Below are 14416 nucleotides of genomic sequence, written 5' to 3'. Positions count from 1 at the left end.
GGTTAACTGCCAAAGAGCCGTCCTTTCTTACTTTCTTTGAAATATCCATCTTCAAAATGAAACGAATTTCAGTTCATTGCAAAGTAGTACTACTCTGCAAGAAGTATTACACTGGCACAATTGGATAACAATTTCAGGGGTCAAAGATGTCCTTTATTAAGTTCTGCCTGGACTTATTTTTCAGGCACTCCGTCCCTTTATTGTATTGAATACTGTCATGACATTCTAACCCAGTTTTAATTTTTGTTCATAGCCTTTCCACAGTAAATGTTCATGCACTGAGGTTGCATCTCCATTTAATATCTTCCAGTCCCCAATCTGCATTTCAGACCAGGCAGCATTTCTTTGCTCCTTGTCTCAAGGATTTTCTCACAACTGAGGAGAGGATTTAAATGGCAAGAACTACATCAAACCAGCGGTGGAGGGTTTTGCAAGCAAGTTCATTTTGCCTTCTAGCAAACATTCATGATATGAGATCCCTAAACTTCATGGTTGGGCTAGTCTTATATAAAGCATGCCTCAATGTTTAACTCTTTAGATTGTTAAAATTATTATTTTAAATTCTAATGCTAAACTGTACTTTTAACAAAAACTTCGGTGTGTAATCATCACTATTCCCCCCCTTTTTTTTTACCAGTCAAAAAAGATTTTCTGATATCATACCATGCAGTAGTGTACCACTTCATGTTTCATATGAGGAGTGTCTCATTTCTAACTGGTGAAAACCTGAGCATGCTCTTTAGCAAGCAGTCCTATAATATACACCGGATTTTAGTACATGTAAGAATATAGAGATTATGGATATAGGATTTTTCTATTCACAAAAAAATACTTAATTTTGAACAGTACTTTAAATAGAATAGATGTATTTAAAATACCAAGAGAAAGTGCAAATATGTTCCAAAACCTTTTCTTTACTCTTAAACAAATAAGGAAGAAGTTTATCCCCATGGCTTTTTCAGAAGTCCATTGGCTAGAACACGGGTGCCAAACTCACAGCATCATATTGCCGTCACGTGACATATCATGATGTTTTTTCCCTTTGTGGAGCTGGGATGGGTGTGGCCCGCGCGTGACACATCCGGCCAACAGGCCGACAGTTTGACACCCCTGGGCTAGAACCATAAGAAGACACATCATGCTCAATTTGCATTGCACCTCAAAACCCTTTTCCCAGCAGCTCTTAACAAAATAGCAGAGTTGGAAGAGACCTTGGAGATATTCTAGTCCAACTCCCTGCTCAGGCAGGAAACCCTATTCCATTTCAGACAAGTGGTTTTCCAATCTCTTCTTAAAAACCTCCAGTGTTGGAGCATTCACAACTTCTGAAGGCAAGCTTCTCCACTGTTATAACTGTCAAGAAATTTCTCCTTAGTTCTAGGTTACTTCTCTCCTTGATTATTCCTAGGCTGTTAATTAACTGACCGTATACAAAGGGAACATTCCAAGTCTGATGTAGTCAGGATGCCCATGAAGTCTGGACAATAGTCTTTTGTAGACTTTATATCTGGTGATCTAGTTCCTGAAGTCTCTGGTGAGGCCTCCTCTTCCTCCGAATCTGGTTCACAAAAGGAAAGAGCAAAAGTCAGATTATGAACCTTGCACACCGATCAACTTCTCACTGAACCCCACTTTGGTCATTTTTATTACTTTTGTTTTATTGCGGGTCAGAGATCTGACCAAGTCACATACTTGCAAGGAGCTATTTTGTGGGGTTTCCCTCCCTCTTAAGACCAAGGGTCTATTATGGTGTCATCCCAAGTGGCAATTGGTTTCACATGAACACTGGCCACCAGTGTTCTATTTGGGGCTCTATTCCTGCAGCCTAGACATGTTACTTTAAGTATATAATCCCTTTCAGAGATTAAAGAGATTAAAGAAAGAAGAGTCTTTCAGCCACTGCCTTCATCTTTTATATGCACTCCTGTCTCCCAGTAAAATCCCCAAAATTTTCCAATTAGACTGTAAATCAAAATCAAAATTGGAAATAATTGTTCAGCAACAAAAGAAATCGAGCTAACATATCCTGGGCCATTAAACCCTATTCGGGATACCACTTTGTGCAGGTTCAGATCAGGGGTGAAATCCAAAATTTTTCCCTACCGGTTCTGTGGGCGTGGCTTGGTGGGTGTGGCAAGGGAAGGATACTGCAAAATCTCCATTCCCTCCCCACTCTGGGGCCAGCCAGAGGTGGTATTTGCCGGTTCTCCAAACTACTCAAAATTTCCGCTACTGGTTCTCCAGAACCTGTTAGAACCTGCTGGATTTCACCCCTGGTTCGGATGGATATTATTATATTTATCTCCAGCTGGGGCCCCAAACCACTAGAAAGATCCAGTATATACAGAAGCAGGACTCTTCCGTAAATCATGCTGGACTGAGTGTGATGTAGCTAATTTTAACATTAAGCTGGGCTGCCCTTCTCTACCCTATCATTTGATCAGCATTAAAACTGTGCAATCTAATCAGGCCCCTATTGATATACAACAGGCACTCCTTGGGGCTTCTTGTGATGGAATTCGGTCTTGAGAACAGTCACATGATTCTAGGGTTTGGGGAGTATGCTCAAAGTACTTGCTTAAAATGATCCTGCTTGTGGCGGGGGGGGGGAGGAGAGATAGTGATCAAATGACAGGTCAAGATTTTCAAGCACAGGGCCAAAATAATTTATCATAATTAGGGCATTATTAGGCAGAGATAAGAAGCTTATTTTAAAAAGCATGGACTTGTAAACATTTATTGATATACTCACCTTCTTTATTTGCAGAAAGGTCTGATATGAACTTCTTCCTCATCCATTGAGACATGGGAAATGCTGTCTGGCTATGATCAGGCATAGTTTCTTCCAGCCAATTTTCTTTTTGTGCCTTCGTATCCTATTTAATAAAGGGAAGTAAGATGTTAAACACCAAACCAAGGGTCACAAGTATAGATAGGAAAACAAAAAGGCAACACTACGTACAGTACTCCCAAGCTTTATTTAACTCATGCAGAGATATTATTTCTTGAATCAGTTACATGGTATGACACCTTCTCTAAATACTGTTTTCTACTTCCAATGAAGCGTGATCATACCTAAGAAGGGGATGGTATAAAGCTTGAATCAAATTTCTTACACTACAAATTCTCAGATATCTACTGGTCCACGTATTCTACCCAAACATAAAGTAGCTTTAATCACTCCACAAGATCATTGGAGTCATAAAGAATACACGACAGAAACATCTATCAATTGGACAATTTGGGTCTGATGTGCTAGTTGAATGTGAAGTTTCTAAACTTCCTAAAGTTTAGTTTTATTCACAACTGAAAAATTGTACAAAACTAAATAAGGGTAATAGGGACGTGGTGGCTCAGTGGCTAAGACTGAGCTTGTCGATTGAAAGGTTGGCAATTCAGCAGTTTGAATCCCTAGCGCTGCGTAACGGGATGAGCTCCCGTTACTTGTCCCAGCTTCTGCCAACCTAGCAGTTCGAAAGCAGGTAAAAAATGCAAGTAGAAAAATAGGGACCACCTTTGGTGGGAAGGTAACAGCATTCCGTGCGCCTTTGGCATTTAGTCATGCCGGCCACATGACCACAGAGACGTCTTTGGACAGCGCTGGCTCTTTGGCTTTGAAACAGAGATGAGCACCATCCTCTAGAGTCGGGAACAACTAGCACATATATGCGAGGGGAACCTTTACCTTTACCTTTAAATAAGGGTAACTTGCATGTCATTTGGATTAAGGAGTTGCAGTATATGTTTTATCAAACCACCAACAGTTAAAGCTTTAATAATTTAGAATGTAGGCTTGCAGTTTTTGAGCCTTCTCTACATTATAATCATTTTGATTTAAAATTCAGAGGATTGTAAATTGTGGTCTGAGAAATTAGGGCAAAATATATGAATGTGATATTGAATGATAGCCTAAAAACCTGGAACCTATCAAACTATGAAAAACTAAGATCTGATGCTGTTGCATATTTGAATGTTCTAATCTCTATTAACTTTATTTTTAAACTGTGTTGTTCTTTTGTTATTGTTGTTTTGTTTTTCCTACACTTTAATTATTTCCTGATTTACCTTTGCTTTGCTTTTTGTACTATGATGCATGATGGTACTTAATGTTTATTTTTAATTCTTGTATTTTTATTATTATAGATTAAAAAAGCAGATGTTGTTTAAAAGTAAAGGAGTTAATGCAACTCTATGAAAGGTAAGATTTCCCCAATCCCTACAAACGTTAGCTGGTTCTTTTGTTTACAGATAAATGTACAAGAACGTCTTTAAGTGAGAAAACCAGAGGTGAACAGACAGTCTTGAAGTGTTGGACACATGAAAGGATCCACATGGAAATCCCTTCACCAATGTCCCATATACATATTTCTGTATATAGCTTTACATATTTTTATTACGCTATCTCTAACTTTGGAACTGGTAAGTCATCATCCCATATGACTTACCGGTAGAGTTTCGCCTTCAAAACCTTTAAGAAAAGTCAATTGTTCCCTTGATTTACAACCTTCCAAGTTCTGACTGCCTTTGTTCTTCAACTCCATAACAGTACCAGGAATAGGGGAGGCATCGTTTGTGAGAATCTGCAACAGAAAGATTTTACATTAGTTGGTTTTGAAAGAGAACACAGTCCCAAAGGTGGTTTTTCAAGAGGCAAATGGACTTTCTGGTTTTTCTTTAAAGATGTTTCGCTTCTCATCCAAGGAGCTTCTTCAGCTCTTAGAAGCTTCTTGAATGAGAAGCAAAACATCCTGAAAGAAAAAAACAGAAAGTCCATTTGCCTCTTGAAAAACCACCTTTGGGACAACTATGACCTGGATGACCGAGAATCTCCATAGACAGAATCTTCACAGTAGAATCTGACTTCTGAGAAGTCTGTAAGGCTCATGTCTCTCAGTTGGTTAAATATGGAGCTAGTCAGATACAGGCTTCACATTCTTCATGCTATACTTGACAAGACATCATGTCAGTATGATTTTTTTAAAAAAAAATACTCTTTGCCCAACCAGTATTCCTCAATCTTAGGAACATATGTGAACTTCAATTCTCAGAATTCCTAGCCAGTCGGCTTAAAGTTGTTCAGACCGAGACACTGCATTATATAGAGAAATGACTTCTCATAACTCTTATCAATACAGAAGCAACCTGCCTAACAATATACAGTATTTATTAGGGGTAAGCAAAGACCTAGATAGATATTCTAAGGCCCAAATGTGATTCAGACCACAGTGAACATACCCCCACACCTATCAGGAATGTTGTAAACCTTTGCTCAGCATCACACAAAAATGACAAACTGTGTGCAACCATAGACACATCAAATCATATTTTGCCATTTAAATCTTAATTTCTGTGTAGCTTAACAATTCTTTATCCTTAACAATTCTCAAAAGAAACAAATACTTTTCTAAAAAGAAAACCAGAGTGATACCCAATTGGAGAGGTATGAGTAGATACAACTTCATCAATTCCAAAAGTAAACTGCTACATCTTCCTATGCAAACCAATTACGCTTCCAACATTTAATCTCAAGGTGCTCAGTCATCATAGTGCACTTACCTTTTCTATTTCATATTCAGCTGCATGAAAACTGGAATCCAGTGTAAGGCAATGTTGAAATTGCAGCAGGGCCTCTGGTTGGTTCCCTAAGTCCAAGAGCACTTTTCCTTTTCTAAAAAAGCCCTGAAAAGAAACATGAAACACATTTCAGTTGCCTTCTTGAACTGTCACAACATTCTGCAGCAGCTGCAGATTGCTTTGCATAATGCCAATGACAGCAGATTTAGTCAATCAGTCAATCAAGTATACAGTCCTAAGTGTACCAGGGGTGTAAAATGGCAGCCAACGGGCTGGATGCATCACGCACAGGCCACGCCTACCCCAGCTCCGCAAAGGCAAAAAATTTGATACATCACATGGTGCGGTCAAGTTTGACACCTGTGGTGTAGACTCTTGATGAGCAGGCAAGCTGCTACTTAAATCCTCCTCTCCATGAGTGGCAGAACCAAAGAATCACCCAGCTATATTCCTTCTAGCCTAACTTGTCATTTTTCAACAGGGCAACAGCAAAAGATGTTGCTGGAATAATGAAATGGCAATTAGGTAGGGATCATTCTTCCCATCAACTTCCACAATCCCTGTGAAGCAAGAAAATTAAGAGCAGGAAAATAGTGATGTCACTCAGAAAATCTGTGAGACAAACGTTAAGTCTCTCTTTCCCACCAGCATTACTGAGAATGGATGCTATATGGAGTTAATGCACCCTCAGGTGCAAAAAAAAGTATATCAGAAGTGTAGACTCTTAATTCATCTATCTCAGAACTGTATGTACCAAGGAATGTATAATGTCCAATGTGTTGGTTTATATATGTATATATCAATATATAAACAAACATACACATTCACATACCAGAGAGAGTTTCACTGAACATTTTTATTTTGGATTACACAGATACTAAGAATGCTGGTTAGATATATTAGAATAGACCTGGGGAGACCCAAGAAAATATTCATTACAGACGTGAGTATGACTCAAAGGAAACTTTATTTTTAGTCTCAATAAGTGGCAGCACCTGATCAACCTACTCTGCGCACAGGACTAGGGATCGTAAAACAAAAAACCTACTGTAAAACAGGATGAAGAAAAAGAGCATATTTATGAGGGAAGTATGAAATAGCTTCAATAGCTTCAATTAGTGCAACAATACAACTTCCCCACTGCTTTAATATGAAGAAAATAAAGGGCGAAAACAAAAAAAAAGCCATCTGAAAATGGAAATAAAATTGGCTTTCCTCAAAATAAAAATATTCCACACCTATTACCACTTTCTTCAAAACATTCATACCAAAAATGTAGCAAAATGACAATTGCACTGATTCTGCTCTTGCTTTGTCACCCTCATAGGCTGAAGAGCTTTTCAACAGAGCCTAAAAGAACAAGTCTGGCAGGTGTTAAAATATAATCCTTATTTCCAAAATTGTGATCAAATACAAATCATTTGAGGGGGGGGATCAGTGCTTTGGTTGTTGTAAAAAATGGTCAGCAACTGTCATATTTGTGCAAGTACCTTCACAGAAATTATTTGGGAATACACAAATATCAAAAGACCGAAGTTTTAAGAAAGTAGGAGAACATATGAGAACAAGTTTGAACATACAGCCAACTGAAGAATGTTAAGTGCTCCAAAATAGCATTTTCAAATTACTAATCATGATGATGTCAAACTAGCAAAACATTAATCATAGCTCTACAATGCAAGCTCTCCCTTTTAAACCTGCATTGTAACATCTCGCCACACAAAATATGCAAGGGGAGGAATTTGGTTTATTAAAAATATACAATCTATTAATTTATTTATTGGTTCGATTTATATGCCGCCCTTCTCCGGAGACTCAAGGCGGCTTACAAGGCTAAGCAATAGCCTTCATACTTTTGTATATACCTGCTTAGTAGGGCTTTTGGCCCCCCCTAAGCGGTGTTCTTTTTATACAAAGTCAGCTTATTGCCCCCACAATCCGAATCCTCATTTTACCTACCTCAAAAGGATAGAAGGTTGAGTCAACCTTGAGCCTGGTGAGATTTGAATTTGCAGAATTTGCAGTTAAGTAGCTGGTGCTACTTAACAGCACTTTAGTCTGCTGCGCCACCAAGGCTCATCAATCATAGACCAAACATACAGAAGTTAAAAGACAAAGTTACATAGCATCCTATAAAAACCTATTCATACTAATTATACCTAGGGAAGCAATCAGGTCCACAAACCTGAACGGTCATAGCAATGGTACAAAGCTTGACTACAATTCTAGAGGTATCCGAATCATTTAATACAGAGGTCTTCGAACTTGGCAGCTTTAAGACTTGTGAACTTCAACTTTCAGAATTCTCTGGGAGTTGAAGTCAACAAGTCTTAAAGCTGCCAAGTTTGAAGACCTCTGATTTAATACATAGCACACAGTCACCAACTGAGGTTGGTCTGAATAGTTTGTAATTAAGATGAAAGATTATCTCTAATGCTAAATGTGGTAGATAAGACATTTCAGAAGTATATGCGCTATTATCTCAGTTTCAAAGTCTATGTAAATACACAAATGGTCTTGGTAAGGAATACTATTATATTTACCCACAAGTTTCATTGTGGGGAAAGCATCCATATATGCCAAAGTAAAAGGCCCTCCTGCGAGATGGAATTAATTATAGATATTGGGGAACTGTAAAGCGTTACAGTAAAGTGTAAAGGGCTGTCAGCAGAAATGAGAAGTGTTAGTTTGGTCTCTATATAAATCAAGATTTAAAATTCTCTACTTGAGCTCTCCAGGCTACATTCAAGCCTAGCATAGATACAGACTGAGGGATAAGCCACAATAAATCAGTCATCCAGTATTTGTTTCTTCAAAGTAGACTGGTATCTGTCAGAACAGGTTGGGCTAGAGATTTGCTTCCCCAATCATGATGTCACAATACAGGTTTTATCACTTGTTCCTCCCCGTAGACATATAGAGTGGGGATTTTCTGGACAGCTCACTAGCACTTGTCTTTTAGAATATTATGCTGATTGGATGTGCAAACTCCAGTCACCAATTCTTTCAAATTTATCCAAATAGTATTCCATATAGTAAATAACTTCTATTGTCTAATTTTTGTGGAGAAATTTATTGTCAGGGAGCAGAATATGGATAAACGTAGGGAAATTTTTATAAGGCAGTCTTGTGAAATTCACTAAGACCTCCCTGGTTTTCCACTATCTAAGTTCAAACATTCAATATTTCCCAGGAATTCTGCAGAGTGTAAATTTAGTCTGCACTTGGGCATTGACTGAAACATTGGTAAATTCCTCTTTGCCTACAAGAGAAAATTCAGCTGAAGTTTGTGAACCTTCCAGAAGTAATTCAAGTTTTTCTTTCTGTGGATTTTAGCAGCAGAATGTTTTTTCATCATTCTGTTAGAGCATATGAGTCAACATTGGCTTGTACAGAACCAGGGAAAACCTACCTTATATTTAAATAAGCAACTATATGAAAGAATATGCCCACTTTCTATACTATTATTGCAACTGAGTTCAAATGTAGCCTTTTCCAGAAAAGCTATTTCATCTCACCACTTGAAAGTTGGGAAGAGCATATGTTTGTTCTGGATCACAACACCCAGCTTTACACTCTACTCACTTCACATTCTTCTGGCTTCTGCTTGCACAGAATCTCCAAATCCTCAAGAGCCCCTTCATACTCCTGTAAAGCCACATAAAGCTCTGATCTGCACACCCTCAATGTAAGATCATCTGGAGCTGTAGGAGGAAGCAGAACATTTCACTGTTGTTCCTAAGAAATAATAAAAACAAACATTGTACACAGTGGTGGGTTTCAAAAATTTTTACTACCAGCTCTGTGGGTGTGGCTTGGTGGGTGTGGCAGAGAAGGATACTGTAAAATCTCTATTCCCACTCCACTCCAGGGGAAGGTTACTGCAAAATCCCCATTTCTTCCCAATCAACTGGGACTCAGGAGGCAGAAAATAGATGGGGGCAGGGCCAGTCGGAGGTGGTATTTACCAGTTCTCTGAATTACTCAAAATTTCTGCTACCGGTTCTCTAGAACTGGTCAGAACCTGCTGAAACCCACCTCTGATTGTACAGTCATACACATCAAGGCACTATAAGAAAATCTCCAAGAAAGGGACTTATTGACTAGAACGAGCTGTGTTCATTTCCAATAAGTTTAGCCAGATATTTTTTTTTAAAGTCACTAATTGTACTTTACTGACAAGAAGGATGACCTCAAGTATGATCTGTAGGTTAAAATGGCAGATCAAATCACCTGAACGTAGCTTTATTCTGATACTGTCAAAAAAACAATTCTGTGCTTTAGGAAAAGATCTATTGTTTTTTTAGTTGAACATATATGGTACTTGCATCATTTGAGGATGGGGGATGATAGGAGTGAATGGTAAGAGAGAACTCGCCTCATCCACTGATTAGATTACCAGAATTAAAAAGTTTTTCAATGGCAGAAAGCCCCTATCAAAGAAGTATCCATTACAGAGATGTTAAGAGAATGAGGAATAAAGAACAAGAGACAATTCAGTCTGTTAGCTATCATCTGTTATGAATCATATACTCTAGTATTGTTTTTTACTTTTTATGACCCTGTACAGGTAGTCCTTGACTTATGACCACAACTAAGTCCAAAATTTCTTGATTTTTTTCCCTATCTAGCATTGTATAATGGATGTTAACCAGTTGGTGAGAAGAAGTGCAAAATTGCAGCTAACTAGTTTTCAGCAAACGTTATCGTCATAAACTTAAACAAGAATTTGGCAGACAAGATAAACAGCTTAAATAATTAAACTTTCATTGATGATTACCATCCAAAATCTTTCTTATATTATCACCTTCTATATTTTCAATTAAAAGAATTGAAAAAGGCCTATGTGTCAATCAATACAAAAGGAGCAGGACTTACTCAAGATTAAAGTTTATAGATATTTATAAATGGTAATAGGTAAAGTCTGGTTTTAGAATGTATTAGCACCCATACCACAGTATCTCAGAATTTGGGTAATACAATGTTAAAAACATTCTTAATCTCCAAAAAACATTTTCATGGATCATTTAAATTTTTTAAAAAAGTGATTTTTTTTTTAATGCCAAATACAAGATTAATTTGATAGCATATTTTCATCTCATCTGCTTTGGTGTTTATAAAGAAAAGTATAGTATACTATAAATGGTAAAAAGTTGAAATGCCAAAGCATTGTTTAGTATTGCTCAATCTATCAGTTCCTTGACAGTCCATGTTATAAATGTACCTGGATTAAATTCAAGGGCCAATAGATTTGAGTTCTATCCCTATTAATTGAAGGAATCCTCCAACTGAAGTAAAAAAAAAACAATTAAGGTTAGATGAAAATTTTCCAGTATAAACTCACATTGATTGAAACACCTGTACCGACACTTGTGTCTGACTCATTGCAAAACAAGAACTAGCATTTTATAACAGCACTATATAAGAGAGGGGTGTGTCAGGTTCCATGCACAGGAAAGTCTGAATCAGTAAAAGAAGCCTGATTCCTATTTACTCATTCATAAATCCTAAGGTTTAAGTAGCATCAGCTTAACAGTTCCAAAGCTGATTTTAATGAAAGTTTTAAGATTAAAGATGAAATTAGATTATTTCTCCTAGGTAAATAACAGAATATCTTTTCCTCCCCAACAAAGACTCTATGTGTTTAATAAAAGCATGTTAAAAGAAATTTGGTATATCTATCATCATCATAACATCACCATAATCGGAAAGCAGCATCTGTTGAATGTCTTGCCTCTTAAGTAAATGGTAAAGAAATAAAGACTCCATGCAGTCTTTATTGTTGAAATAAATAACCATTTCAACATTGAGAATGGTGCTCTGAAAGGTTAAGATTCCCACATAATTGGGGAAAGGTCACAACTGCTCATAGTTGTTACTTCAGAAATACTTTCATACCCTCAAATTACAGAAATGATACTGAAATATTAGAAAGATCTGCTCTGCTTTATTCTTGTCCTCCATGAACACTTAAATATAGTCCCATGGCCCCCAAGGAAGTCAGCAAGTTACATAACTCAATGTTTAAAGGCCCCTAAGGAATAACTCCAAAAACAACAGTCCTATTGTCATGCACACTTTAGATTTATGTTTAATTTTCTGATGTGACCATTCCCATTTGCAGCATTTGGTTTCACTTCTGTGGACAAAATCTGCAACAGAAACGAATTACAAGCAGGAAGACTTTCTTTCTCCTCCCCCCCCCCCACCCCCCACTTTAAAAGAGAAGGAAATCACAAGATCTACTAGCAAGGCACAAATGGGATATACTGTACACCCAAACCTTTATATGACCATAAAATCACCAGCCTTTTAAGGAAGAGGAAAGCCATAGTTAGAAGTTAGTGAAAAGGACTACCAAGAATTGTCCCTTGCCTGCTTACACAATGCAGCCAGCGAGGTTGGTGGCAAGTTGTATAACCAGGGAGCACCTGGCGGTCAGTCCCGCGCATATCACCCAGCCTCCCTTCCCCTTCGGCCCCTTCGTTCAACCTCGCAAGACTTTCTTTAAAAGCATCATCTCTGGATAGCACGCAAACCTTACCCAAGCCGATTCCCTTCTGAAGCGTCCTCAGCGCTTCCTGGAAGTCCCTGTTGCTCAGCAGCTCACGGAGGTCCCTTTTTAACCGGGCCACCTTGGCGGTCGTATCCAAGCCCTTTTCTAGCAAGTTCCCCAGTAGGACGTTCGAGCTCAGCGTTCGCGAGGCCAGGAGGCCGAGTTTTTCCCCGCAGAGGCAGCACTCGGAAGGCAAGGTTTCGCCCAGGCATCTCCTGCAGAAGGAATGGCCGCAGGAGACGGTCACCGGGTCCCAGAGAACCATGCGACAGGAGGGACAGACAAAAAGCTCCATTTTTTAAAAAAATGCTTCTTGCTCTGCCAGAAGGGAACTGGACGGGAACCGCGGGCTAGACGAGGAGAGTCAGGAGGGCACCGGGCAAAGGTCGACGGCTTCCTAAGAGCAGCAAAGAAAAGCGGCCGAAAGAACCAGTGGGATACTTTGGCAAAGCTTGAACTTCATCCCACCCTCCACACACCCTTTTCTTTCTTTCTTTTTCTTTCTTTCCGCTGTCCAACCAGCAACGACGGAGCAAATCGCCGGCTCTTCAAGTCACAAACTTCCCTAGCAGTTCCCGATGACCCCCCCCCCCCCTTGGAGGAATTCTTCAATTTCCGAAGGAAAAGAGCTGCTGTCTCTTGCTCTCTCTCTCCAGGCACTGGAGCATTCCCAGCCCCCCAAAAGCAAACTCGCCGGTTTCGGCCAACTTCGCGCGCAGCAACCAGGGTTGCTTTTCCATGCAACGACCAACTAAATCGACCCCTTCGTCTTAAAAGACCCCCGGACGGTGCCCTCTCCACCTGAGCATCTAAGCGCCTCGCTGGTTTCCCCCAAAGGCTTAACTCTTGCAATTCAACGACGCCAACCAATCAACCAATCAATCAATGGGCAGTCGCTGGAGAAAGCTTGATCCCCGAGGGTGGTGGGTCCCTTCCTGTCGCCCGAGGCGATCTCTCAGCCTGGGCAGGAGGAGACGGCATCCTTTTTCTAGTGAGCGACAAGGAGGCGGGGCGGCGGAGGAGGGGGGGAAAGTGTCTCGGCGTGGGACGAATAAAAGGAGGAGGAGGGGCCCCCAAACCAGTAACTTTTCCGCCTCCGCGCAGTAGCGTCTTATTTACGCCGGATCGGTCTTCAGCTACCGGATTGCTCCGATGACCTTCTATATACAGATAAGCACACACGCGCGTAAATTATCCCCACCACCACCACCTCCACCACCACCCCCAGGCCGGAATATTACATAAAATCGGGGGCAGCCCCGTGTGATGGCGTCGGAGAGCCAGCCGATTGGCTGCCAGCTTCGGCCGGCCCCCACTGCGAAATAGACGTAGCGAAGTGCGTTTCATAACCTCCGAGAGGGATGAAAGTTGGGAGTCGCGCGGACCGGTCGGCTAAAGAAAAGGGGAGGGGAAGGGGCGCGTCTATGCCTCCCGCCCTTGACGTCACAAAGAAGTTGCTTTCCTAAAGGAAGAAGTGGAAGCGAGAGAACGTTCCGCTTTTTCCCGCTGCGTCGTTCTGAAATTGAAGGCATCTCGTGATTCTTCCCCTGACATTGCCTTGGTCATGTTGTTGTTGTTGTTGTTGTTGTTTTGTTTATTATTATTATTATTATTATTATTATTATTATTATTATTATTATTATTATTATTATTATTATTATTATTAGTTCCTTTGATGGAACGATGACGTCCGAGGAATTTGAGTGCAAAAACAGAATGCGACCGATATGCAAGGGTGGTTCATAAGAGCACAGTCCTATGCAAAAAGAGCTGTACACTTGTTACTCTCAGGTACTGCCTAGTGTGGGAAGTTAGCGCTCACCCTCTCCTAGGAAAATGAAATATTCTAGTGTAAGAAGTTAGCACCCACCCCTTTCCTAGAGGAATGAAATATTGTGGGAAATATTAAAAAGGCAGAATATTATGTTTCCCTGGATGAGACATGGAGAAGCATGTTTTAAAGATAAAGCAGCTGCCACCTTCTTGCCCCCCCCACCCTTTGTCAATGGGCCAGAGGCAGAAACTCAATCTTTGTCAATGGACCATCATCTGCAACACAATAGGACCCATCTAGTAACAGAAACTAACACAATAGGACCCATCTAGCAACAGAAACTCATCACATGGTACCTGGGAAGATTACATCAGCCAGCAAGGCTAGCTAAGACCCCCACCCCCTGGGAGTCTGACAACCAATCAGGATACTCTTTCTGGGCCCCAGGAAGTTCAAAGCCAGAGAGGGCATAAAACCCGGGGACTTGCTGCGTCTCACCCTTTTTCTGTTCA

The 14416-nt window shown here is 40.0% G+C and overlaps 1 protein-coding gene across 1 annotated transcript in view; it reads right to left on the bottom strand.

The window, feature by feature from the left end:
• LOC139312425 (LON peptidase N-terminal domain and RING finger protein 1-like) overlaps positions 1 to 13349 on the bottom strand; it is a 30548-nt gene extending 17199 nt beyond the window's left edge. Inside the window, exons 1-6 of the mRNA XM_070937198.1 lie at positions 12119 to 13349; positions 9160 to 9278; positions 5557 to 5679; positions 4446 to 4580; positions 2753 to 2876; positions 1426 to 1558 (exon numbers count right to left, since the gene is read on the bottom strand). Of these exons, the coding sequence (XP_070793299.1) occupies positions 1426 to 1558; positions 2753 to 2876; positions 4446 to 4580; positions 5557 to 5679; positions 9160 to 9278; positions 12119 to 12425 (941 nt within the window). The 5' untranslated portion in view covers positions 12426 to 13349. The remainder of the gene's footprint in view (positions 1 to 1425; positions 1559 to 2752; positions 2877 to 4445; positions 4581 to 5556; positions 5680 to 9159; positions 9279 to 12118) is intronic.
• Positions 13350 to 14416: the final 1067 nt, after the last annotated feature.

Source organism: Pituophis catenifer, unplaced genomic scaffold, assembly GCF_029215685.1.
Source record: "Pituophis catenifer annectens isolate HBS135680 unplaced genomic scaffold, rPitCat1.0.hap2 SCAF_2, whole genome shotgun sequence".
Taxonomy (NCBI): Eukaryota; Metazoa; Chordata; class Lepidosauria; order Squamata; family Colubridae; genus Pituophis; species Pituophis catenifer.
Note: the sequence above shows the minus strand (reverse complement) of the source record. Positions and strands in the feature narration are given on the sequence as shown.